The sequence below is a fragment of the Felis catus genome, chromosome E3 (assembly GCF_018350175.1).
Source record: "Felis catus isolate Fca126 chromosome E3, F.catus_Fca126_mat1.0, whole genome shotgun sequence".
NCBI classification, from domain to species: domain Eukaryota; kingdom Metazoa; phylum Chordata; class Mammalia; order Carnivora; family Felidae; genus Felis; species Felis catus.
Window position 1 is genome coordinate 22,543,927 of NC_058383.1, and position 26,692 is coordinate 22,570,618.

At 52.3% G+C, this 26,692-nt stretch overlaps 2 protein-coding genes across 8 annotated transcripts in view; one reads left to right on the forward strand and one right to left on the reverse strand.

The window, feature by feature from the left end:
- The window catches only part of ERN2 (endoplasmic reticulum to nucleus signaling 2), a 44,598-nt gene extending 29,255 nt beyond the window's left edge, over nt 1-15,343 (forward strand). For 3 of the 7 annotated variants that reach the window (XM_045048112.1, XM_045048110.1, XM_045048113.1), the window contains 19 exons: nt 112-184; nt 3,607-3,730; nt 3,872-3,979; nt 4,278-4,379; nt 5,334-5,598; nt 7,393-7,471; nt 7,559-7,706; nt 7,818-7,939; nt 8,664-8,819; nt 9,085-9,247; nt 11,574-11,658; nt 11,807-11,996; nt 12,078-12,177; nt 12,272-12,474; nt 13,657-13,804; nt 13,894-14,021; nt 14,584-14,707; nt 14,796-14,863; nt 14,954-15,343. In XM_045048112.1, coding sequence (XP_044904047.1) covers nt 112-184; nt 3,607-3,730; nt 3,872-3,979; nt 4,278-4,379; nt 5,334-5,598; nt 7,393-7,471; nt 7,559-7,706; nt 7,818-7,939; nt 8,664-8,819; nt 9,085-9,247; nt 11,574-11,658; nt 11,807-11,996; nt 12,078-12,177; nt 12,272-12,474; nt 13,657-13,804; nt 13,894-14,021; nt 14,584-14,707; nt 14,796-14,863; nt 14,954-15,166 — 2,599 coding nt within the window. In that variant the 3' untranslated portion in view covers nt 15,167-15,343. The remainder of the gene's footprint in view (nt 1-111; nt 185-3,606; nt 3,731-3,871; nt 3,980-4,277; nt 4,380-5,333; nt 5,599-7,392; nt 7,472-7,558; nt 7,707-7,817; nt 7,940-8,663; nt 8,820-9,084; nt 9,248-11,573; nt 11,659-11,806; nt 11,997-12,077; nt 12,178-12,271; nt 12,475-13,656; nt 13,805-13,893; nt 14,022-14,583; nt 14,708-14,795; nt 14,864-14,953) is intronic. The other 4 variants (XM_045048115.1, XM_045048111.1, XM_019820795.3 and 1 more) reach the window with 4 other exon arrangements.
- On the reverse strand, nt 15,301-26,614 carry PLK1 (polo like kinase 1). Its single transcript, XM_003998762.6, has 10 exons — nt 25,212-26,614; nt 24,378-24,546; nt 23,480-23,624; nt 22,406-22,499; nt 20,794-21,013; nt 17,741-17,896; nt 16,684-16,761; nt 16,337-16,491; nt 16,053-16,235; nt 15,301-15,807 (listed from the first exon to the last, which is right to left on the reverse strand). Exons 1-10 carry the CDS (start codon nt 25,617-25,619, stop codon nt 15,601-15,603), a joined length of 1,815 nt encoding a protein of 604 aa, XP_003998811.1. The 5' UTR covers nt 25,620-26,614; the 3' UTR covers nt 15,301-15,600.
- Between the last annotated feature and the right edge of the window lie 78 nt (nt 26,615-26,692).

Here is a 26,692-nt window from a genome sequence, read left to right on the forward strand (position 1 = left end):
TCTGGAGCTGTGTGGTGCCTCCTACTAGCTGGGGAAGATGGCGGCAAAGGGAGCCTTCAGGAAACCAGGGGCATGAGCCTAACCCTCCCCCTGTTCCTCTCTGCCCCACAGGACAGCCTTTCTCTCAGACCCAGCTGATGGCAGCCTATACGTCTTGGGGACCCAGAAACAGCAGGGATTGATGGTGTGTTTCCTACAGTGCTTGGGATGGGAGAGGGCCCGGGCTTCCGTTATCCAGAGCAGGGGGCGCCGAATGGTCAGCGTCTGTGTGCCCTGCAGAGGCTCTGGGTGCATTATGGGAAGGCTGTCCGGAGGGACCTGCTGAAAGGGGGTGGTGTGGTGGTTCGAGCCGTCTACAGAGCAGGCTGTCGGGCCTCTGAGGGTGTCCCAGGGGCTTCTCCAGGACTGTGGGGGCTTCAAGGGGGGAAATAACGCATCATTTAGTTTTGCCAAGTGAATAGTTACCCCAAAACCCAATGGCTGAAAATGCCAGCCACTTATTTACCCCACAATTCGGGGGTCGGGGGTGACAATTCAGGCTGGACTGAGCGGGCGGTCTTGACTAAGCTTGCTCAACCCTCTGTGGCCGGCTCCTGGCCCGCTGGATGGTTGTCGTGCTGACGGTTGGTGGTTGGCTGGCTTTTGAGAGGGGCCGCTGGGCCACGTGTCCCTCATCCTTGTCAGGTGAGCCTGGGCTTGTCCACGTGTTGGCAACAAGGGAGCCAAAGAGAAGGCCAGGCCTGTGCACAAGCACTTGCCCAACTATGCTTGTATCACATTCTCTGATGTCTCATTAGCCAAAGCAAGTCCAGTGGCCGAGCGCAGAGTCAAGTGGTGAAGAAATAGACTCCAGTTGTTTGGGGGAGTTGCTGAAAAGTTGCAAAGGGGCATGCACAGAGGGGAGAAGAGGAACTTGCAGCCGTTTCGGCTGCCTTCTACATCAGGACGTCTATGGGGGCTGTTGAACACGACTCTGGATTTGTCACAAGGAACGGGGCGGAATGTGCTGTGTCAGAACTTTGTGCCATAGGAAGGCTGCCAGAAAGGTCTCAAGTACGTGTAGGAAGCTGAGTTGACAAGCGATGTTAGCACGGAAGTCAGGCGAGGTCCCAGCAGCAAACAGCACATTCCAACAGGTTAGCTCGAGGACGTGCCATTAAAGGATTGACCTACAAAGGTGCGGGCAGAGTGTGGGAAGCCACGGGGCCCCGTGCAGTATCCCGTGGCCCATAACAGTGGGGGGCCGTTATCAGCCCTAAGCCCAGGGGGAGTGGGGACGTTGGCTCTTACGGTGTCCATGCAGGAGCGACACGTGTCTCTTCTGCTCCGTTCCCATTGGCTAAAGCAAGTCATGGCCACGTGTACTTTAAGCAGGAAAGAAGGACAATCCCAGAAGAAGAACGAGAATATTTGTGAGAAGTGTTCCTCATCCCCCAGCCAATCTTCCAACTCCAATTTAAAGTCCAAGCTCTTTCCCAGCCTGTGACCTTACAGCCAGCCGCCCTCACTTCCGGCCACTCTTCCTTTCTCTACCCCCGCCCTCCCAGGTTCGCTGGCCTTCTTGCTGTTCCTCAAATAGGCCGGTCGGTAGCTCTCCCTGCCCAGGGCCTCTACACCGGGGCCATCCCTCCACTCAGAGCTCTTCCTGCACGTGACCTTATGGCTCACCTCCTCGCTCAGCTTGGGTTCTCACTACCCTGGCCCGCTGCTCTGAAATAGCATCTCAAGGGGTGCCTGCGTGGTCGAGTGACCGACTTCCGCTCAGGTCATGATCTCGTAGTTGATGAGTTCGAGCCCCGCATCAGGCTCTCTGCTGTCAGCGTGTTGCCCACTCGGGGTTCTCTCTCTGCACTTCCCCTGCTCTCTCTCTAAAATAATAAACATTTAAAAAATCTTTAAAATAGCATCTCAAACCACTCTATCCCAGTTCAGTAAGTTGTTTTTTTTCTTTTTTTTGTGGCATTTATCATTACTCGGTGTTACCTTATGTATTTTGTTGTTTATTATCTCCCCCTTCCACACGCCAGAGATGTAACTCTACGCAGGAGGGAACTTTGTCAGTCTCCGTTACTACTGGTCCTGGCACCTGGCTAATAATAGGTGCTCATTAAATCGTTGAATGAATGAATGAACTCTTTCCAGCGATCTTTCTTCAGTCCCCCACATTAGGTAGTTCCACTTGTGCTTTCTTATCACAGCACGAGCTGTGCCTACCAATTACAGGTTGTAATGACTCCTTTTGTTGTCGGTGCTGACTACGCCCCTGGGAAGCCCGGCTTCTCTTGCCCTCAGTCCTAGAGTGTGCTTCGAGTGGCGACAGTTCTGTATGTGGAGTTTGGGGATTTTTTTCATTTTGATACAATTTCCAACATAAGAGAGAAAAATGCAGGGCGCCTGGGTGGCTCAATTGGTTTCAGCGTCTGACTCCTGATCTCTGCTCAGCTCGTGATCTCACGTGAGTTTGAGCCCTTCATTGGGGTCTGTGCCGACAGTGTGGAGCTTGCTTGAGATTCTCTCTCTTTCTCTCTCTCTCCCCCTCCCCTGCGCTCGCTCTCTCTCTAAAAAAAAAAAAACTTAAAAAAAGAAAGAAATGGGGCACCTGGGTGGCTCAGTCGGTTAAGTGTCCACCTTTGGCTCAGGTCGTGACCTCATGGTTCGTGAGTTTGAGCCCTGTCTCAGGCTCTGTGCTGATGGCTCAGAGCCTGGAGCCTGCTTTGGGTTCTGTGTCTCCCTCTCGCTCTCTGCCCCTCCCCCACTTGTGCTTCTGTCTCTCAAAAATAAACAAATAACATCAGAAAGAAAAATGCAAGAATAGTACAAAGAAATTCTTTATTCCCTTTACACAGATTCATCAATTTTTAACATCTTATTACCTTTGCTTTATCATTCTTCCTTAATGGATAGGTGATAGATAGACAAGGTATGTACACACTTTCTTTTTTTAGATTAAAAAAAATTCAAGTAATCTCTACACCCAAGGTGGGGCTCGAACTTACAACCCTAAGATCAAGAGTCCCGTGCTCCACCACCTGAGCCAGCCAGGCGCCCCTATGCAATTTCTGTTTCTGAACTGTTTGTGAATGAGTTGCAGACCTGCCTCTTCACCCCTCAAGGGGGACTATGTATTCCTAAGGATGAGTATAAATGATCAAAAGCAGGAAATTTAACATGGATGCGATAGTATTATCCAATCCACAGTCCATGGTAGTTTTTCAAGTGTCCCATTGATGTCCTTTATTGTTTTCCTCATCTAGAATCTGACCCAGGATCACCTGCTGTGTTTGGTCATCATGTCTCTTGGGTGTCCTTTAGTCTGGAACCACTCCTCAGCTTCTCTGAGGCCGTCCTGGCCCTTGAAGCCCTGAGGTCCCTGCAGCTGTTTAGAGGAGGATGTCAGGCCGGATCCATCAGGTGGCATCTCGGGAAGGGGTGGGGGATTTCCCCAGCTCAAGAGGCCGAGTAGCAAAGTGGTTAAGTGTGCTGGCTCCGAAAACTGATCACCTGGGTCTAAGGCCTGGCTCTGCCGTTTACCAGCGGTGTGACAATAGCCGAGTTACTTACCCTCTCTGGGAAAGGAAGATTCGAATAATTGTACCTAGTGAGTAGGTCGTATGTGTTTTTCTGCTCTTTCTCCTTCCCGGAAACTTTCCCTCTCAGAGGCTGCCGTTTACCATCCCCGAGCTGGTTCATGCCTCCCCGTGTCGCAGCTCTGATGGCGTCTTCTACACGGGTAAGCATCTCTCCAGCCTGCGGGTCCAGGTCCGGCAGGGACGGGGACCTAGTCACGGTGGGCCAGCTGGGCACAGGACAGCCGGGCTGCACAGCCTGTCCCAGGCCATCCTGAGGGCTGGCACGCCTTCCACCTCCACAGGCCGGAAGCAGGATGCCTGGTTTGTGGTGGACCCTGAGTCGGGAGAGACGCAGATGACGCTGACCACAGAGGGTCCCTCTACCCCCCGCCTCTACATCGGCCGAACACGTGAGTCAGGCCCCAGCTGCTCCCCAAGCTGTGGGCGTCCGGCCCCCTCCTTTGTGCTGCCCAGGCCTGGCTGTTGGCTGTCCAAGTTGAATCCAGGCCAGTCAGTCAATCTTTAGTCAACAACCATTTCACTGAGTGCTAAACAAGGAGCTGAGGACACAGCAGTAACCCAAACATCCTGTGATGCTCACAGACTCTGGCCTCCAGGACGGGTGCCAGATGGTACTCCCTGGGGCTGGGGGCGGGGGAGGATTCTCACGTGGGTACCCCTGGTAACCCTGCTTCTGGGCACTCGCAGAGTACACGGTCACCATGCATGACCCCAAGTCCCCGGCCCTGCGCTGGAACACCACCTACCGCCGCTACTCGGCACCCCCCATGGATGGCTTGCCTGGGAAATGTGAGTGTCCCCTTTCTCTGGCTCCAACCTTGGAGCAAGGTCCCCAACTCAGGGGACTCTGAGTGGCATCCACGACCAAGCCCCACCACATTCTGAATGACACACCCTTGATGGGTGACCCTAAGTGAACCCCTTAACGCCCAGCCTGACCCCTACTGAGCGATCCTTAACATCCTAGTTCCTCCATATTCCCAATGAGCTGAGCCAGGTAACTCTGGGTGACTCCCTTTGTCCTGAGTGACCCAAGCAACCCTCAAACACTCTGAGGAGTCCCCACGTGTCCTAACTGACCCCCAATGTTGAATGACCCCTGAGAGATGACTCTAAGTGATCTCCCCCAAGATTAACCCCTCTCAGGTAATTCTGACCGCTCCCTTGATATTATGACTGTCCTACCCAGTTGCCTGAGTGACCTTACAGGTGCCCCTAAGCTACTCCTTGTACCCTGACTTCATCGTTTTGCATGAGAACCCAAGCAAATACACATAAACATCACAACAGACACTCTCCCAGGGCCCCTAACTAACCCCTTCACACTCTAAATGGCTCCCAAGTGACCCACATGCCTCTAGGCCACCCTGATTGACCTCTCCTGGGTGATATGTTATCAATCAGACTATGGCTGACTACCCCACATCCTAAGTGACCTCTCTCAAGTGACCTGGACTGATTCACACACCTTAAGTCACCTTTGGACCACCCTGACAGAGCCCTCCATTCTACACAGCTCTCCAATTGACCCTGACTAGTCCCCTGACCGATCAAAGCGACCCAGTGAAATGTGACTGACCTTCCCATGTCCTCATAAGCCTCCAGGTGATCTCCCCTGGCCCCCACACACCTGAGTGGCCCTCCTGATGGCCTACCTCGGGCAGCTTCCCCACCCCAAGATGCTCTGAGATGCCTCACATCCAAGCTCCCTGGCCATATCTCCCCAGCTGTCTTTCTTGGCAGACATGAGCCACCTGGCATCCTGTGGGATGGGCCTGCTGCTAACCGTGGACCCAGGAAGTGGGGCGGTGCTGTGGACACAGGACTTGGGCATGCCCGTGATGGGAATCTACACCTGGTACCAGGACAGCCTGCGTCAGCTGCCCCATCTCACGCTGGCTCGGGACACCTTGCATTTCCTTGCCCTCCGCTGGGGCCACATCCGACTGCCTGCCTCAGGCGCTCAGGACACGGCTACCTACTTCTCCGCCTTGGACACCCAGCTTCTGTAGGTGCCCATCCCTGGGACCGGGGAGGAGCCCTCTGGACAGGTGTGATGTTTGAGGATGACACACTTGTACAGCTGAACCAGCTGGTTCAAACTGGTTATTTACCAAACTGATTGATAAATAACCAGTGCCCAGTATCACCCCCCCACCCACCCACCCAAGTGCCCCCAGGGCCTTCTGGATAGCCCTGCTATTCAGCGACTTCTGGGTACAATCTAGCCTAGAGGGGGCCTCCAGGTCTCCACTCCAGTGTACAGATGGAGACTGTTCTGCTTAGTAGGTGCAATGCCTTAATTGTTAAAGACTATTATTCTTACTTATAGTACCGAATACCCTAGAGTTCCCATCTTAGGAAATAAAGAGACAGACTGGTAAAATCAGGGGTTATCTATTAATTCAGTTCTTTATTCTTTCAGTTCATTACACAAATAATAATTGAGCACTTACTGTGTACCAATCACTTGTTAGACTCTGGAAGTATAATAATACAGTCAGTGTTCCCACCTATAGAAATCTGAGTCTAGTGGGGGAAACAAGTGTGTAAGAGGGCAAATATAACATGGTATGATAGAGAATAACAGAGGTATAGATTTGCCATAGGAATGTATAGGAAGGGTACCTACATTGAGACCAGGGACAAGAGGCAGTCATGGAAAGCTTCCTGGAGGAAAGGACATATACATTGAAAACTGAAGGGTGAATAGAAAATAAGAGAAAGAGCATTGCAGCCAGGGAACAGAAATTAAATAAGCCTGGAGCATAGATCTGAGCAGTGTTAAGCAGGGATCTGGTAGGATCATTTAAATGGTTTGTACATTTTCTCCTAAGGCTAAGGAAAAGTCATTGGAGGGTTTTAAGCAAAGAAGTAATTTGATCATCTTTTCATTTTAGAAAGACAACTCTGGCTGCAGTGTGAAGAATATCTTAGAGCTGTGTAGTGAGGAAGGACACACATATAGAATATTGTGTTAGTTCAGGCATGAGATAAAGACCTTCTGGGCTATGGAAACGATAGAGATGGGAAAAAGTGGAAAGCAAGAGATATGAAGAGGGAAAAACAGTAAGAATTTGGTGATCAGGGAGTTTGGTGATTGTGAGCAAGGACTCAAGGGTCATGTTCAGGTTTCTAGAAGCACATGGATGCTATTGTTTTCAGAGGTAGGGAGCACTAGAGGAAGAAGAGGAGGAGGTGGTAAGGAATGAAGTGACGAGTTCAGATTTAGAGAACTGAGCTCTTGAAAGAGGTCTGGGCCAGACACAGATTTAGAAACCATGACTATAGAGCTTGTATCAGTTAGCTTTTGCTGCATAACAAAGCACTCCCAAAGCTTACAGCTTAAAAAACAATGAACATTTATTATTTTTCAAGAGGCTGTGGGTTAGCTGAGTGGTTTTCTGATCTGAGCCATCTTAGTATCTGCAGTCAGCTGGTGGTTTGGCTGAGCCTGGATAATTTGGGTTGGCGCCTCTCACCTATATCATAGTTAGTGGGCTGTTTAGCCTGGGGGGTGTCAAAGGCGGTCTTTCATGCCCCAGCAGGCTAGCCTGGGTTTTCTCACGTGGTGGTCTCAGGGTTCCAGAGAACAACATGGGAGGACAAGCCCCAAAGCACAAACACTTCTCAAGCTTCTGCTTGTGTCACATTTGCTTTTGTCTCCTTATCCAAAGCAAGTCATATAGCTAAGCCCAGAGTCTATGTGGGAGGGGACATGACAAAGACACCAGTATAGTGGTAACTGAAATGACTCACCAGAATCACTCATCCTTCTCCCTTTTTTCTTCTCCCTCACTAGGATGACACTGTATGTGGGGAAGGATGAAGCTGGCTTCTATGTTTCTAAAGCACTGGTTCATACAGGGGTGGCGCTAGTGGTGAGAAGGGGTCTCTGATGGGCTGGAAGGAGGGGATGCAGCAGGAAAGGAGTGCCCTCGCTCATGACTCTCCATCTTCTGCCATAGCCTCGTGGACTGACCCTGGCGCCCATGGATGGCCCCACCACAGATGAAGTGACACTCCAAGTCTCAGGCGAGCGAGAGGGCTCACCTAGCACGGCTGTCAGATACCCCTCAGGCAGTGTGGCCCTCCCTAGCCAGTGGCTGCTCATTGGTGAGATTCTTCTGGCTCAGGTTTGGAGTAGATGAAGGATCTATGAGCCCAGCTCCTGAGCTGGAAGGCTGAGGTTACCTTCAGCCAGCTGACTTTTGCTCTGCTTCTTAGGACACCACGAACCACCCCCAGTCCTGCATACCACCATGCTGAGGGTACATCCCACCCCAAGGAGTGGCACTGTTGAGAACAGACTCTCAGAGAGCACGCAGCCTCCAGCCCTCTTCCCGGAGGTCAGCGCTAGCAGGGCAGAGGGCATGGGAGGGGAGACTTGGCATGTTGGGAGGTCATCCAATGGACCTTTTCCTCAGCCTACTAGGAATAACATTTGAAGGTGGGTCAGTTGATCCCATGCAATTTCCTGGAAGAAAGACATACACATATGGTGTTATTGCCAGAAAGGTATAAGAAGGGTCAAAGGATATCTAAGCTGTAAAATATGGATCACAGTTTTAATTCTTCTTCGTGTAAAAATTACAAAATATTTATCAAGTGATAAAATGTAAACAGAAAACCTGTAAAAGCATGCTCTCCTGGGAGAGGGTTGGGGCAAGAATCACTAGTAGTTCAAGGTTAGAACAGCCATGATCTGGAGCAGTAATTCTCAAGTTCTGATTGCTCATCAGAATTACATGGGAGCCTGCTCAAGCCCCACTGAATCAGAATCTTTGGAGATGGATATCTGAATTTCTTGGTGATTCTCCAAGACTAATCTGTATTTTTTAGTGATGTCCCAGGAGAGGCTGTTAATCAGCTGGGTTTTGAAGACCACTCTGCGGGGACACAATGATGTTTCAGCACCACGGACAGCACCATGTTTCCCACCATGTGGCCTAATTACTCCCTGCCCCCGTCAACTAAGCCCAGAACTAAGCCCAGCAGCCCTGTCCTGAGTGATGAAGAAGGGTAGGGGTTCCACATTGGGTGAGTGTGCTAAGAGTGTTCTTTTGTCCTCAGCTCCTGAGCCTGAGCCGTGAGAAGCCTTGGAGCCCGGAGCTGCATCCTGAAGAGAAAACCCCAGAACTGTATCCAGGGCTGGGACCCCAAGACCTATTGGCAGCTAGCCTCACCGCTGTCCTCCTGGGAGGGTGGATTATCTTCCTAATGAGGCAGGTAAGCCCGTTGCCCCTGACCTCAGGTGCGTCGTAGGGTCTTCCTAGGGGGAATTCTCCTCCTTCTCTCCAAGACCACTCAGCAGCTCTCTCCCTCACCCAGCTCCCATTCTGCCCCCTGCCTTCCTCCCAGCAGCTCCTCGAGCCCCCACTACTGTGTTCGGTATGTTCACGGTCCCATGCCAGGCTGTCTCAGGCACCGCCGCGGGGCCCCTCACGGGGCAGGGCCTGGCCAAGGCTGAGCCCTCTTCGGCCCTGTATGTCAGCAGCAGCAGCTGGTGGAGAAGCAGCAGCAGGCCCTCCTGGCACCTGCAGACCCTCCTCACATCACACAGCGTGCTCAGCCCCAGCCACCAGGGGCCACCCCACAGAGCCAGAATGGCCTTCGAAGCCCCTCAGAGCAAGCCCAGGCAGTCGAAGACCCAGAAGGTAAGCCTAAGTGAACAGTAAAGGGCAGAGTCAGGGACAGAGAAAAAAGGGGACGGATTTAGCTTTCAAGTTGGTTAGTAGAAGCCATTACAGTATGGTGGTTAAGCCCAAGTGAGTTAAGAGAATATTTCCAATCCAGCCTTCTATGCAGTTAAGCACTGGAGACATATCTGCCATCATTTTTTATCATTATTTTCAAGGACTCTGGATGCACATAAAACTGGGTATAGATCAAACCCCACTATCGGTTAACTTAGGTTGCTTTCTTTCCTCCTCTGAGCTTTGATTTTCTCATCTGTCAAATAGGAAAAATAACACCCACCTCACTGTGAGAGGCTACCAGCATTATTATGATTAAATCACTCCTAGGTGATGTTAACAACATTTGGGTTAGTTTGACGTCATATTTGGTAACAGGAATAGTAAATTACTATCATTTTGTTCTTTTTCCTCTCTTTAGGGCTTTTTAATTTTTTTTAGGTTTTCTTTTTAAAGGTGTGAGCCAGTATTTTTATATTTTTTAAATGTTTAGTATTTTTGAGAGAGAGAAAGAGAGCACATGCAGGAGAGAGGCAGAGAGAGAGGGAGACAGAGGATCCAACAGCAGAGAGCCTGCTGTGGGGCTCGAACTCACAAACCATGAGATGATGACCTGAGCTGCAGTCCGATGCTTAACTGACTGAGCCACCCAGGCGCCCCCTAGGACTTTTAAACACTTCTCTTTTGTCCATTTAATTTCAAGCTGGCATCTGTGGGATGCCCCAAGGGGGGTTTCACATGCTTTTGTTGTTCAGTCTGGGCTATTTCTCCTGCTTCTTGGGCTCCAGGCTGGACTGGCCTTCAGTCCTTAGCATGAGCTGCTCGCTGCTACCTCCTGGTCACTGCCCAAACCACTACCTCACGCCTTGGAGCCACTCTGCTGCCCCCTTAACTCCAGCTGAAGCTCCCCCAGCCCCACCCACGCTCGGCCTGACGCTTCAGTGCTGCTCCCTGCGTCCACCCCTGTGTTCACCCTGCCTTTGCTGAGACAGAACTGCTCCCCTTCCTGAGGGGTCTGCTCTGCCAGAAGGTGCTCACCGCAAAGTTGCCTGAGCCCTGAGGGGTTACTGTTCTTGTCACTTCACTGGCTCTGGAGGGTCCACATAATATCCACCCAGTGCACCCAGAATCCCTCAACTCCTTGGGTCTTCGGACTCCAGCTTTCCCCAGACAGGCCAGATTCCATCTTTTCCCAGGATGCTTCTCACCAAAGCGTTCCTCTTTGTCATTGTCCTTCATCAGCCTTCATGACCACAGTCCATTAGACCCCTGCCTTCTGAGCTGCCAGAAACGGGCCCGCTCTTACCTGTGCTTCCAAGGCCCTGAGACCATCACTCCCGAGAGTCCAGGGTCTACAAATTTAGGTTCCTGCCCACATCTTGCCAACAGATGGGAGTGAATTTTTACCAAAATAATCCAGAGCAATCCTGAGGGACAGCTTGGTACCCTTCTCACTGATCCTTATGCTACTTTTCATTTGCTTTTCCTGGAGCTAATTGCAGAGACCGAAGCGGGCAGCACTTCCTGAGTAGAGTGTTCTCAGGGCCACTGCATCGCACAACTCTTGGGGCACCGTATACGTTGAATTGTATGAATGGTGTCCCTTGGGGCTGAGCAGGGCATAGCCATGCCTGGGTCACTGTGAAGGGTCTCTCGCGAGCTACCCAAAGGGAAGAGTGTAACTGTTCAAGACTACAACTCTCTGCCTGCCTGAGCCAACCTCATCCTCAAGAGGAAACCAAGGCATTCCAGGCGCTCCCTGCCACCCTAGGACAGGGACAACTCTGGGACAGCTTAGCATCTGAATGCTCGCTGCTGCCCCCTCCCGTTGGGGGCAGTCTCTCCTGGGACGGCACTCACCCTTACTATGCTGCCAACTGTTTAAAGCCAGTTCCTCAGTGAAAAGGGTTTATTATAACTGGCAAGAGTGGGGTGGGGTGGGGTGCGGTGCGGTGGGTGGGTGGGAATCCTGGCAGAGGAAGTAAAGAAAGAAATCTGGGCAGCAACGAATGAAGGAGGATGATAAGGAGGGTAATCTATCAGCCCTCACCACCACCCTCCTCCCACACATTCATTTAATCCACAGTAATGTGTGTGGGATCGTCAACACGAGTCCCACTTTACACATGAGAAAACCAAGGGCACAGGGGTTAAGTTGCCAAGGATGTACAAAGAGGAAGTGGCAGCCCCAGGCTGGGCGTGGAGGCAGCGGGAGGGACTGGACTGAGGAGAGGGGAGGCTGTGGGCGGAGCAGAGCGCCCTGACACTGCGCCCTCTTCTCCGCTAGCTGAGCAGCTCACCGTGGTGGGCAAGATTTCCTTCAACCCCAAGGACGTGCTGGGCCGCGGGGCAGGCGGGACGTTCGTTTTCCGGTGAGTGGCAGTCAAGAGCTGGGCTGAAGGTGTGGCTGTCGCGGCACTTTTGGCTACTGTCCCTCGGGGAGCCATGCTTTCCCAAGGCTCCCCGAGGTGGGTGCAGGCGGGAGCCTTTTCCTTCGTCTTCCCTCTCTGAACCTCCCAGGGGCCAGTTGGAGGGCCGGGCAGTGGCTGTCAAGCGGCTGCTCCGTGAATGCTTCGGCCTGGTCCGGAGGGAGGTCCAGCTGCTGCAGGAGTCGGACAGGCACCCCAATGTGCTCCGCTACTTTTGTACCGAGCGGGAACCCCAGTTCCACTACATCGCCCTGGAGCTCTGCCAGGCCTCCTTGCAGGAGGTGAGCCAGAGCTCGGAGGGGCAGTGGGGCGCTGGTAGGGTCCCGGGTTGCAGAGTGACTCTCTGTCCCTCACCCCCTCAGTACGTGGAAAACCCTGAGCTGGAGCGCTGGGGCCTGGAGCCCGGGGAGGCGCTGCAGCAGCTGATGTCCGGCCTGGCCCACCTGCATTCCCTACACATCGGTATGCCCCGCCCCCGCCCTCCATCCCAGGCCCCGCCCTCCACCCCTGGCTCCGCCTTCCCCACCACCAGCGCTCAGCTCTGCTCTGTTCTCAGTGCACAGGGACCTGAAGCCGGCCAACGTCCTCATCGCGGGACCTGACGGCCCTGAGGGCCGAGGCAGGGTGGTGCTCTCAGACTTTGGCCTCTGCAAAAAGCTGCCTGTCGGCCGCTGCAGCTTCAGCCTCCGCTCGGGCATTCCCGGCACGGAAGGCTGGATGGCACCCGAGCTCCTACAACTGCTGCCCACCGACAGCCCTGTGAGTCCTCCCCCCTCCCTGGCCGCGTGCCTCTCCAGATATGGCCAAGCTTGTTTCTTCATCTGTAAAGTGGGCACAGTTCATCCCTTCTGACCTAGAGGAGCAGTTCTCAACCAGGGACTGTTTCACTGCCCAGGGGACATTGGGCACTGTTTGGAGACATTCTTGGTTGTCATACATGGCCACGGAATCGGGGCTTGCTACTGGCATTGGGTGGGCTAGAGGCCTAAACACCCTACAATGCACAAGACAGCCCCCCATGACAATTATCCGCCCCCAGGTGTCAATAGTACCAGGGTTGAGAAATCCTGAGCTGGAAAAGGGTTTTCAGTCCGCACTGTGCTGCAGAATCACTGGGCAACTCTGAAAAGTCAGATGCCCAGAGCACATATGCTGTGATTCTGACCCGATCAGCCTGGAGTAGGGCCCCAGGTGTTCTAATGTGTAGCCAGAGAGAGCCACTGGTGTCAAGGGTTTGGGGAGCCCCAGATGAGCGAATACAGTTGAAGCCCAGAGCAGTGTCTGACTTCCAGAGACGCGGGAGTCTGAGACTCCAGGCTTACGGAGTTTTGAGCTGTCAGTGTGCAAGTGGAATATGAAGCCATGCACACGGATGGGAGTTAACAGGAATGGTCAGGCACTAGGCAAAGCCACACCTGAGTCCAGAGAAAGCAGGAGGTGGGCACCTGGAGGCCAAAGGGACTGATGTTATAAGCCCGTACAGATTTTATTAGCGGCCAGTATTTTAACTTGAGGAATTCCACATTACAATCTGGATTTCGGGATCCTCTTGGAAAATCAAAGCTCTGTCACCAGGGAGAGTCCCCTGGAGGCAGGCAGCTGGAGCAAAGTCCGGCTGTCACCACTGGGAGGGCAGGTGCCACTTCATTGCCTTGTGCCTGGCCAGCTTCACTCCTGTTAGCTGCTAGACCTGGAGGAACACAGCTTGGACACCTGCACCAGTGGCTCAGTAGGGCAAAGGTTTTGGATGAAAACCATGGGCCCCTTCCAACGGCGCAGAGGGGAGGAGATCCCAGGCCAAGGAAATGGCGCTCAGGATGCACCCTGGAGTTCTAGTCTGAACCAAAGCCCTGGCTACTGTATCAGCCCATGGGAGACTTGAGCCAGAGAGGCTTCCTGGAAGCAGGGACCGCTTCCTTATGTCTGTCTCTCTGCCCCCAGACAAGCGCAGTGGACATCTTCTCTGCAGGCTGCGTGTTCTACTATGTGCTTTCTGGCGGCAGCCACCCGTTTGGAGAGACTCTTTACCGCCAGGCAAACATCCTTGCAGGGGCTCCCAGTCTGGCTCACCTGGAGGAAGAGACCCACGGTGAGGGGCCTGGGCCTGGCAGAGGAGGGAGGAAGCAGGGCACGGGGCTGGGCAGGCCTGAAGCCATCCCTCGTTGGTCCCCGTTACAGACAAGGTGGTTGCCCGGAACCTGGTTGAGACCATGCTGAGCCCCTTGCCGCAGGCCCGCCCCTCTGCTCACCAGGTGCTGGCCCACCCCTTCTTTTGGAGCAGAGCCAAGCAGCTCCAGTTCTTCCAGGTCAGAGGGAAATCTTGGGAACAGCCCCAGAAAGTCCCAAATCCGGGTCTTGAGTGATAAGGAAGGGGAAGCCAGAGTGGCTGGGCAGAGACTTGTCTGCCTGTTCCAGGCATCCCAGCTCCTTCTCTAAACCAAGCTCGGACCTTAGACTCCTAGATGCTGCCATGTGGACACTCCAGCTGCTCACTACCAGACTTCCCGGCCCCGCTGCTGGTCCCCAGCACCCCTCCTCTCCGCCCCACTTGACACACGCCCCATGCCTAGTTGTCACTTATGCTATACGGGTGCCCAGATAGTCCACCCCACTTGTGGGACCTTGAGCAAGAGACTCTGTGCCTCGGAGCCTCAATGTGCTCATCTGTGAAATGGGGACAACAGTACCTACCTCACAGGTTGGTGAAGACCTGGAAGGTAACATGGAGACATGGCACAGAGAAGCTGGACTCAAGGGCCACCAATCCTTACCCTAACCCAAGAAGCTTCTGATTTGCTCCCCCAAGCTGTAGGGCACTCCTGGCCTCTGAAACTGGTCACGAGGCTCAGGAGCTCTGTGGGGTCCTAGGACGTCAGTGACTGGCTGGAGAAGGAGCCTGAGCAAGGGCCCCTCGTGAGGGCGCTGGAGGCGGGAGGCCCCGCGGTGGTCCGGTGCAACTGGCACACGCACATCTCCGTGCCGCTGCAGATAGGTAGAGGCCAGGCTCGGCCCGGGGTGGGTCCGGGAGGCGGAGGGGAGTCTGGTGGGGGCAGCTTTGCCAAGGAGTTGCCCGCCCACAGATCTGAGAAGGTTCCGGACGTACAAGGGGACGTCGGTGCGAGACCTGCTCCGTGCAATGAGGAACAAGGTGTGCTCTAGGGTTTGAGTGGGGCCTGGGGGGCGGGGCAGACTGGTCAGGGCTGAGCCGGGCGGGGCTCTCTGCTCTAACTCCCTCCAGAAGCACCACTACAGGGAGCTCCCGGCCGAGGTGCGGCAGGCGCTAGGCCACGTCCCGGACAGTTTCGTCCAGTACTTCACAACCCGCTTCCCGCGGCTGCTGCTCCACACGTACGCGGCCATGAGGAGCTGTGCCTCTGAAAGTCTCTTCCTGCCCTACTATCCGCCGGCCTCGAGGCCCAGGGAGCCGTGCCCAGGGGCCGCTGGGAGCTGAGACAAGGAGCTGGGCCCGTGGCCAAGGCTGGCCTCAGCGTCAGAAGAGACGGACAGAGACTTGGCAGCCTGGGGCTTCTGGAGCAAAGATGTGCCCAGAGCCCAGGCACCCCTCAGGGACTACAAGAAGAAAAAGAAGATTCACGTGTTTAATGTATATAAAGGCAAGGAAAGGACAGTCCCGGATTCAAGAGCAATATTCTGTACAATTCACATGGCGGGGTTGAGAGGGAAGGGAAAGAGGCCATAGAACCCACACCGGAACATGTACAAAAATAACTTACACGGAGACACCCACCAGCAAGGATAATGTAGCTCTTCCCAGCCCCCAGGGCCGGGGGCCACGTTCTAGAAAACAGCACCGTGGGAGCTAACCAGTACGGGCCGAGGTGCTGGTGGGGGTGGGAGGGGCACCAGTCCGGAGGGGAGGAAGGCCTACGAGGAGGCCTTGAGACGGTTGGTGGCCGAGCGGGAGCTCAGCAGCTTGTCCACCATGGTGCGGGCGTAGCGCAGCCGGCTGGCCAGCTCCTTGGAGCAGCCATACTCCTCCAGCAGGCTCAGGCGGTACGTGCGGAAGTCCCGCTTCTCATCAATGTAGGTCACGGCTGCCATCAGCGGGCACAGGATGAGTTTGGTATGGTCCTAGGAGGCAAAGGAGGGCAGAGAGATGGAAGGGAGTTACGGGCGGGCGGACTGAAGGCCCCAGCTGCTAGTGTATGGGGGACTGGAGGGGAGACATTCTGGCCGATGAGGGGTTCCCACCCGCCCACTCTCTTCCTACCGCCTGATGCCAAGGATGGGTCCCACGCCGCCCCACCCAATCCAACCCTGGGGGCCTGCTGCCGGGCACAGGCATCCCGCCCCAACTCTTCCCCACCCCGGTTCACCTGGAAGAAGTTGATCTGCACAGAGCCGTTGCTGAGGTGCAGGATGATGGCGCTGCGGGTGCGAAACCAGGTGCGCAGGTAGGGTAGCCGGGCGAGCTCATCGCCTTCCCGAGGCGTGATGTTGGCGCCTGCCTTCAGCAAGTGTTCACTCATGTAGTTCCGGAAGTACTTCAAGAGGGTGATCTGGTTGGAAGGGGAGGGAGGGAGGCCAGGGTTGGAGACTGACCCCTGGCAAGTGCCTCCCTCCCAGCAACCCCAGGCCGCGGGGACCAGCCAGCACTCACCTTCTTCATCAGGGAGTTGGGATGGGAGCTCACAGTGAGGTAGGACTCTGTGCCATCACGCTCTATGTACTGCAGGCTGTCGCCGTCATTGTAAAGGATCAGGCGTGTCGAGTCGTTGAAGAGCACCCCCACACTGTTGTCGCACAGCTGGTACCCTGGTAGGTGGAGGGGGGCCTCAGGACGGGGAAGTAGGGAGCAGGGGGGGCACTGGGAGCTGGAAATGGGATGCCTGGGACGGAGAGGAGATTGTTGAGAGGACCTGGGAACCGCATAGGGAAGAGCCTGGAACAGCTCGAAGGGTCACTTGGCTTTATCTGAGCCGCCCACCCGTTCTGGAAGCAACCTACCAAGGCCGTACTTGTCTGAATAGTCCACCCATTTGCTGACCCAGAAGATGGGGATGCAGGCGGGATCCTCAGCCTCCTCTGTGACAGAAGCAGACAGACTGTTGGTCAGGACCAGCCTCCTCCCCTCCAGTCCATTCAGGTGGCCGACACCAGGGAGGGATGCTGAACACCCTGCCTGGACTCAGTCAAGAGGTCTGGGACCCCAGAGGAGAGCCAAGCAGGGCTGTGTCACCACCAAGCCCTGGCAAGCAACAGGACGGACAAGTCCCAGGGCAGAGCACCCTGTTCCTTTTACAGTCCACCCATCCACTGATCAAAGGCCTACCGTGTGCCAGGCACTGTCTCAGGTACAGTGAACAAGGGCCTAAAACCCAGGCTTCATGGAGCTTGTGTTCTTGTTATAGGGACAGAGGCTGAGCAGCGGTAATATGGATAAGGTCTCTAAGTTACTTCTATCATGGTGAGAGTCAGTGGCCAACAGACTAAGTGAATTTTCTGGTCCGATGACTAAAAAAATGTGAGGCAATATACAATTCCAAGTATCTCAAAATGTCATGTTCTGTGCACGCAATAATCCCCTATTTAAATGCAAGAAACAAATATAGAAATGAAGAATTATGGAGAAACCCACAGCAGCTGAGGGGGATGACAAGTGCTAGGAGTGGGGGGTGGGGAAATGCTCGCGGGCAGACATCGGGAGGATGTGAGATGTGGAGGAAGCACATTACAGAAGAAGGGAGCGGTAGGAGCAAGAGTCCCGAGGCTCCTGCAGGTGAAGCAGGAATCCACAGAACAGCAGAAAACAGCATGTGCAGATGTGTAAAGGCAGCATGCTGGGGTTCTGGAAGACGGAGACAGAACAAGTGAATCAGAAAAAGAAAGGAGGGGCCTTGAATGCCAGGCTACTCCATTTGGATTTTGTTCTACAGAAAATGGGACGACTAAAGGTATTGGGGTGATCGGGGCCTGGACAAGCCACCGACCTGCTGCGGCCGAGACTTCCCTGCCCTCTCCAGATGCCCAGGCGCCTCCGCCCCCAGGCCCCCACAGTGCCTACCTTGTCTCACCAGCCCCCGCTCTGAGGGCTTAGAGGCATTGACACTGTGCAGCTGTTGCAGCATGTCGCCTAGGTGGCCGTCGACTGCCTCATTGGTCTCCCGGACCACTGGTTCCTCTTTCTCCCGGGGCCGCTCGGGCGTGGGGTTCTCCATGCCTAGGAAGATGATGACACGTGCTCCTTAGCTGGGCACAAAGGCAGCAGGGTGGGAGGGGCATGGGACCCTCTACCACTGCTGGTATTCTTCCCAGAGAAAAATCATTTTAGCTGCCATTGCTTTGGGTAAACTGAGTCAGTGTGGGATTATAGAGGAGCAGGTGCCATGCTCACGTGACAGGAACATGGTAGTCACACCTCCAGGGCCAAGGCAAGCCCTTAAGGAAGGTTTCACGGCCACATACAGCCGCAGAGCCTTAGACACTCAGACCTCTACCCCAATGCTGGGCATTTGATGAAAACAGGAGATTTTTTTTCCACCCCTAAATTTTGTACAGATGTCAAAAGAGTCTGAAGAGATACCCTTTGAGATTTGTCTCATAGGCTCTATTTGAGTGGTAGAAGCCTGATGATTTTTATTGTCTTTATGCTCAAGTGTTTCTTTCCCGACCAACACATGGTAGTTCTTGTAAAACATGATTTTTGTCTTATATTTTTAAGATCAGAGTTTTCAGTTAAAAACAAACTATGCTGTACTAAGAACTTAAATGTGAAAATAAGATATTTGGGATTTGCTTTAAAAACTCTAGGAAAAAGGAGAAGTTGGAAATAGATCAAAGTAAGTATAGGCAAATGTTGCTAACTACTCAAAATGGATGATGTGTACATGGGGATTCTAGTACAGTTAATTCTCTCTACTTTTGAGGAAGTTTGAAAATTTCCAGCAGATCTTAAAAAAAAAAATCCCTGGTGTTCAAATTCAAAAAAAAAAAAAAAAAAAAAAAAAGCAATCTTTAAAATGGCAATATTACAGCCCAAAGAATAAATCCCTGAGTGTGCACTAATGTACATAACCAAATAAATGAGAGAGAAATGACAGCTCTTCCTTATAGAAGAATTTCCATGAATTCAGAAGGAGAGGGGAAGAGAGGAATTTGCATTAGAACACCTCAGTAGCAACTGCTACAGCCAGATCCAGAGTTTGAGGAGGAACAGGGTCATCTCAAAGTAGCTCGGGAGACATGTATTCATTACAAAGGGAAAAACTGTAACTCTGCAGTGGAAAAGTCCATCAGGCACTACCCTAACCAAGTGACCAAGATTAACATCACCAATAAAATGAAATGGCGAAAACAAAAAAAGACATCCTTAACGGTATTAGATTACGACAGGAACAAATGAATTTATGTTAAATTGGTGCTATATTCACCCAAAGAAAAAAAGCATTTCAAATGACCTTTTTAAAAACATTATATCCGATTCTGTGTCTCCCTCTCTCTCTGCCCCTCCCCCGTTCATGCTCTGTCTCTCTCTGTCCCAAAAATAAATAAACGTTGAAAAAAAAAATTTAAAAAAAAACAAAAACAAAAAAAACAAAAAAACATTATATATCCTTAGTGAAATACTCTAAGGAAAATGGTACTTCAATAAAATGTCATTTAATAAGAGGAACTTGTGTATAGATGCTGAAAAAGTTATGTTTATTAGTGTGAGGAAACAAGAGGGTCAGTTGAAAAGAAACACAAGAATAAAAATCATGGGTGCCTAGGTGGCTCAGTCGGCTCAGGTCATGATCTTGCATGCGGTTCTGGATTCTGTGTCTCCCTCTCTCTGCCCCTCCCCCATTCGTGCGGTCTCTCAAAAATAACATTAAAAAAAATTTTTTTAAATAAAAATAAAATCAAAGTCATAATATTGTATTTGGACACTCAAATTACAAAAAGAAAAGTAGTAACTCCACAGCTGACAAGACTGTATCAATGTTAAGTATCTTGAACTTGCTAACTGTGTTATGTGAATGAATCTTTGTTTTTAGGAAATACACACTGAAGTATTAAGTGGTAAAGGACAGGAAGTATACCACTTACTCTCAAGTGGTTCGGGAGAAAACAGTGGATACACACAAATATATAACTTTATATATATTAAAAAGAGAAAGAGGTAAAGTAAATGTAGAAAAACGTCATTTCGTGGAGAAAAGGAGTTATAAGATACAGGAGCTTCCATTTGTCCACCTTTTCATAAGTTTGAAATAATATCAAAATAATGTGGTGAAAAAAATGTGAGTCAGAAATAGCAGTACAAACTTCAAGTTTTTTCCCCCAATGTATGTACTTCCTCATTTTGTCCTCTGAAGAGAATCAGACATAATGACAGCCCAAGCAAGGTGTGTAGTCTTATAAAAAGTGGCTGTCCCTTAAAAAAAAAATTTTTTTAACATTTTTCTTTTTTGAGAGAGACAGAGAGCGAGTCACAGAATCAAAGCAGGCTCCAGGCTCTGAGCTGTCAGCACGGAGTTCCACGCGGGGCTCAAACTCACAAACCACGAGATCATGACCTGAGCCAAAGTCGGACACGTAACTGACTGAGCCACCCCGGCACCCCTAAAAAGTGGCTGTCCTTTTAAAGAGAGACCTACTGAAGCTTATGGGGGTAAAATGGCAAGATGTCTGGGATTAACTGCAAAGGAACAAAAATGGAACAGTGAAGCAAACGTGACAAAAAATTTTGCTAACTGTTGAATGTAGGCCGGGGTGGAGTGTAGGGGTCCAGTGCATTATGCCCTCCGTCTATATTTGGAATTTTTCGTATTTTTTTTCAATGAACCACGAAAGAGGGATGTTAGGAATTTTTTAAGTAAGAGTTTTGTGAGCATGGCATTCAGTCCACTCTCCTCTTTTTGGGCACAACAGGTCTGGCCCAGCCATGGTAAGGTCTTTCTTGCTAGGGCTGGCCCAGGGGAAGCAGGGCATTTTGCCCTGAGAGGATGGGAGGCCATGGACTCAAGGACTGGAGTCAGTCCTACTGCACACCTGGGTTCTGTGGGCCATCAATCCACACATCTGAAGCCTAGGCTCTCTCTGGGGGTCTGCTGTCTACGCAAACCCTTGTTTTACCTTTATTGAGGACTGTGAGAGGCTTCCGGTTGCTGGGGTCCAGACTGCTGGGAGCAATTGAAAACCGTGGTGCAATGGTGAGGCAGGTGATGGGGAGCCGGGCGGGGATATAGCCAGAAGTAAAAAACTCGTCATTGAGCAGCTCGTGAATGGTTGGGCGGGCAGTAGGATCTGTCTGAAGCATCTTCTGGATGAGGGAGGCGGCCACAGGGTTGATGTGCTAGAGCAGAGAGGGACAGCTGTAAGCAGGAGGTGATGGGGGACCCAAGGGCAGCACTGCCATAAAGGAACCGTGGCCCCTGGCCCACATGCATGGCTCCCATATACCATGTTTGGTGGCCACATATCTACCAGGTGCCCCACTGTTGGCTTTGCTGAGTTGACAAGTGTCAACCTAAGTTGTGAGAATGATCACTTCTCCTTCCTTTTGAGACTCAATTTTAATGTGATTTCCCCTGAATTTTTTCTCGCATAATTTAAGTTGCTCACCACTAGAGTAGTACTTGAGAATGTAGGCTGTGAGGTCATAAAGACCTGGTTTAAGTCCCTGTTCCATCCCTGATACCAGCTAGGACAAGTGACCTGATTTTCTAGGGCCTTTGTATCTTCATCTAGAAAATGAGACGACATAGCACCGAGCCTGAGCCCTGCAGGGTTCAATGGGAGATAACCCAGCACAGGTCAAATGCATAGTGACAGCCTAGCATTAGCTGTGCGCTTACTCTGTGCCAGGACAGTGCTCCAAGCACGTCGTGTACATTAGCGTGTTTACCCTTCACATAAAACAAGGGGTGGCAGCCTCTACTACCATCTCTCGTTTGCAGATGAAGAACCTGAACACACGTTAAGCGCCTTTCCTAAGAATACACACCTAATGAGTGGTGAAGCCAGCTCGCTCACCCACTCTGAACTGTCTGAACCCTTCAGGATCTGCCCATCGGACAGTTAAATGATCCTTTGTGACAGATTTCACCTCTCTGCCCTTATGGAGATGGGGCTCTTGATTTCACACGAGTCAAGGATCCCAAACTGGAAAGCAGCCATGAGTCGGGCTTCTGCAGAAACAGGCCACTCCTTTCAACGCGCTGACAGCAGAGGTTGTGAAAAGGCACACCACTCTGGATTCACAGTGGTTCAGGATTCTGTGAGTACTTAGTGTATACAAGGCGCTCTGCGAGCCGCTCCAGGGGTAGTAACTCCACCTTATAAGTGGGAAACTGGAAGCCAAAAGATTCAGGCCATTTGCCCACTGTGATCTGGCTGCCACGTGGCAGAGACCAGTTAACTCGAGAAGGTCCACTTCCAAAGCTGAAGTGGCACTTCTACGTCTGCCTCCTGCTCTTCCCCACCCCACCTTTTTTGCTCTTTACACATTTTGGGTTATATGCCCAAACTCTAAGAATCTACAAATCTTCTCCCCTTACAATAAATGCTTTTGTGCACACCTATCAAGTTCTGTATGTTATTTCAGACACAGATCCACTAAAGCTCTGTGGTTCCCCTAGCAGTGGGGTTGACCTATCTCTAGCCCCGGGATATGATTAGGCTCAGTAAACAGCTTTTTGGGGAAAACAAAACAAAACAAATTTAAACTTCAAGTGTTTTTAGTCACCTTGGGAATACTGTAGTCATTTTTCTTGATCCGGAGGTAAGTCTCTTTTAGGCAAGAAGTCTCAAAAGGTGGTTTGCCCACTAGCAAGGTATACCTGTAAAAGCACAAGGTGGGTAGATTTGGCTCAAGGCTCGCAGCCAAAACCTAGATGCCAGAGGAATCATCTCGGCCAGAAGGGAGGCCGGGCATCTGGAAATTCTGACCTTCGGGCCCCTGAGGACAATCCTCAAGCCCACAGGAGCCAGGATATGGGCCGGGGTGAGCCCTCAGAAGACCGGTGATAGCAATAGTGACTTTTCAACTATAGCTTGTGGTAACCCGGGGCCCCAGAAGCTGCCGGCCAGTACAAATCAGGTCCAAGTGCGTGGGCTACCTTCCTCTACAGAAGCAGCGCCATTTTGATAGTTCTGTATTCAAGGCCTGGAGCTTTCAGTTGAAAAAGCTCCACTGCAAATAAGTATGAAAGCCATTGCTACAACTCATTTCTAGCTCTCCAATACTCAGATCAACGACAATAAAAAAGAGAATACCCGAAGGGCCCAACCCTCTACCCACTGCCCACCCACCTCAGAAGGCCTCGATCCTGATAGACTACAGGCACCTCCTTCTGTCAGCTCTATTCCTGACCTAAGTCCTCCCTCCCAGGGCTGCTTTCTAGATTGGTGCTTCTCAAACTTTACTGTGCATGGGAATCACCCGGGGATCTTGTTAAAATCCGGATTCCGATCCAATCAGTAGTCTGGGTCCTGAGATTCTGCATTTCTAACAAGTTCCTAGGTGATGCTGCTGCTCTGTGGACCACACTTTGAGTAGCAAGGACCTAGAACAGATTTAGGGGGACACCCCCACCCCTCTCCCCCACCTTCCCCAGACACACAGCCCAGGCTGCAGGAATCCTACAAGATAACCTGTGACAAGGAAAGATATGGAAACTGGGCTTTGTTTTGGGGCAATCCGTTCTCTGGAACAGCCTCTCCATAGGCAGAAAGGTCCACAAGGTCAAGTCAGCCAGGTGAGACATCCAAAAGGGCCCTTGCTTAGGCCATGTGGGTCCTGAGACAACTCCCAACTTACATGATGCACCCAATGGACCACACGTCCACCTCGAAACTGTGCCCTTTCTTGCTCAGCACCTCAGGAGCTATGTAATTAGGAGTCCCACACAGGGTCTTCTTGCGTTCCCCGTCATATTCGACCTTGGTTGCCAGTCCAAAATCCCCTGGGACAGAGGGAGGAAGAGGGGGTGCTCAGATGCTAGCCTCTGTCATCTGCCAATGCAGAAAGCTGGTACAGGTTTGAATGTCAAGAACAGGGTCATTTCCCCTTTTGCCCCTATATCTTGTAGGCAGCAGGGCTGCCCAGGCTTCCTCCCACCCTGCTGGCCCAGGGGAGGGGCCTCCTAGGGAGCCTCCTTGCCCCCCCTTCCTTAGAAAGGAGGGCCCTTCTAGAAGGGAGTTGATGGAAACAGCACAAGTCAAATGCCGTCAAGGATCAAGCAAGTAAAGGTCAGTACTGCTATTTGGCAAGTTTGTGAGGAAATGATAGGGAGGACTGTGGCAAATCCCAGGGCGTCTAAGGGGAACAGCTGCTTTTCAGCCAGGCAAAGAGCAGCCGGAAGGGATGCTGTCACAGAACTGCTGGAGCTTCCAACAATATATGTTTAATATGTTTAGGAGGAGTCCAAATCCAAATTTGTATGTCAAGCATCCCAATTTGAAAAATGGAAACTAATTCAAATTCTTCTTTTAAAAAATTACTGCGTAGGAGCACTAAACAATGCGTCTGCAGGATACTGGCTTGTGGCTCTTTATTTTAAATTTCGGTACTAAAGAGGGATTCTAGAAGCAATCAACAGCCCAGACTTCTACCATCCTCTTCCTCCCTCCCTGCCTCCTTCCTATTTTCCCTCTTCCAGCACCTCCTCATTCCCACTTCCGGTGGTGTCAAGCACCCCTTCGGGTCCAGCACTCACCTATTTTCACCTCCAGATCCTCGTTCAGGAAAAGGTTGCCCAGCTTGAGGTCCCGGTGAATGACCCGGTTTCGGTGCAGGTACTGGCAGCCAAGGACGATCTGCCGAAGATAGTAGCGGGCTTCGGGCTCCGTCAGTGCTTTCCTCCGCTTGTGCAACTCCAGGAGAGACTGGTTGGGGTTAAGAGAGGAGGAATGCGGAGCCGGTAACGATGCACTGGATAAAGGCAGCCGAGGAGGCCCCACCCCCACCCTTATTTCTTCTCCAGGACAGCTACGATCCGTTCTCTCCCCTAAGCCTGGCCACAACCAGTCACAGCACCCCTTCTCCCACTAGCTCCCTCCCAAGCCCCCTACCTGGGATACCTCTTCCAGACCCACTCCTGGAAGCTCAGAGTTCTCAGTATCCCTCCCCAGGCCTTTTCGTAGCAGCAGATCCCTGTCCAGCCGCCTCCCTTCCCGGAAGCTCCTTGGTCTGGCTCCAACCACCCTCTCCCTGACCCAGCCCTACTCCGGAAGCTCCGGGTCTGCAGCACCCCTTACCCGGGACTCCTCCCTTAGCAACTCCGGAAGCCCTTGCGTCCATTGCCAGGATTCTCCTCCGACCTGCGCCTCCCCCACTCCGCTCAACACCTAGCGTCCAGGAGCTGCCTTCCCTAGCAGCAACAGGGCTCGAGCGCTACTTAATCGCAACCCCTTCCCCTTGCAGCTCCAAGTGCAAAGCACGCTCTCCTCGAGTCCTTTACAATGCCTAGCCCAAGGTTTCCAGCACCTCTTCTGTAGCAGCTCCGAGCCCCCGGAGCCCCCAACCACGGTCCCCGGGCAGCGACACTCACTCTCCGGCGGCAGAGCTCCAACACCACGAACACGAAGTCGTTGTCCTCGAAAAAGCCGTGGAAGCCTACGATGTGCTGGTGGGCGAGACTGCGGTGAATGGATATCTCCATGGACATCTTCTCCTTCTGGTGAGGCTTGAGCAGCAACGACTTAGGCACGATTTTGCCAGCGAACACCTCCTTAGTGTCGGCGTCCGAGATCTCGAAGCACTTAGCAAAGCCGCCCTTCCCCAGAAAGCGTCCCCGCAGGTAGCGCCGCCGGCTGCGCGGGTCCACTAGGACCTCCGGGATCTCTTTCGCCGGCGGAGCGGCCGCTGGAGCCCCGGGAGCTGCAACTCCGGGGCCCCCGGCTTTCCCTGGGTCGGCTGGTGCCCGCGCCAGCTTCCCTGCAGTTGCCGCCGCACTCATGTTCCCGGAGTTGCTCCGCAAACCTAGCAGAGTCTGGGCAGAGACCTGGCACCGCTTCGCTCCTCCTCGAATTCAAACGCGGCGCCGGGAACGTTACAAGAGCCTGCGCGCCACTGATTGGCCGCGGGGATTTAAAATCCAAACCCGCCCGCCGCGCGGCACGATGGGAGCGCTCTGCACCGCTGTTGCCTTTAAACCCTACCCAGCCCGGGGTAGGAGAGAAACTTGATTGACAGGCACTCGCTGGGCGCAGACACGTGGGATGCCTGGGAAACCGTACACGGCGTGGGGATACAGAGACCCAGCCCGAGGAGAGGGGGAGTTCAGGGCTTCTCCCTTTCTCGACGGCCAGGGAGGTTCCTGCAGTTCCCATGCACCTCCTCCAGGAAGCTTTTCCTAACACTTTCCTCCACCCCCACCTGCCTTCTAGATTATAACCTCTGAGAATAGAGACCTGGCGGCGCAGCCTTAAGCACTTGCCTCTGATGTCCTCAGCTCCAAGACACCCCAATAAACTAAAACTCAAGTAAAAACACGGTGCTTGCCAGCTGCTCCTAAGCCCCTCCGGAATATAGAGCAACTCTACTCAAAGCATATATGGTTCAGGGATCACCAGCATCACCATCACCTGGGAGCTTGTTAGAAAGAAAATTTCAGGCCTTACTTACCCCAGACCTCCCGAGTGAGAAAGCTGCCTTTCAGTGTGAATGCCAGGTGATTCCCACACATCCTGATGTTTAAGAAGCACGGTACCAGGCACCCCCACAATGCAAGAAAGTTGTCTGGCTCGCTCATTGCTAGATTTCCCAGAGCCTGAAAGAGTGGACCCTCAGGTCTTTGGTCTGAGGAGGGATGGCTGGTTGGCAGAATGCCTCGCAAGCCGGTAGGCCAAGGCCAAATTGTCCTGCAGGGGTGTTGTGTTTGGCCTCCCACATTTGAAAACTTGGATTCGTTTACAGCACTTAAAACTCAAGAGAGCTCACATAAAAATTCAGATTTGTGGCTTTTCCAAAAAAAAAAAAAAAAAAAGAAAAAAGAAAAAAAAGAAAAACAAAACTAGAGGCTCTGACAAC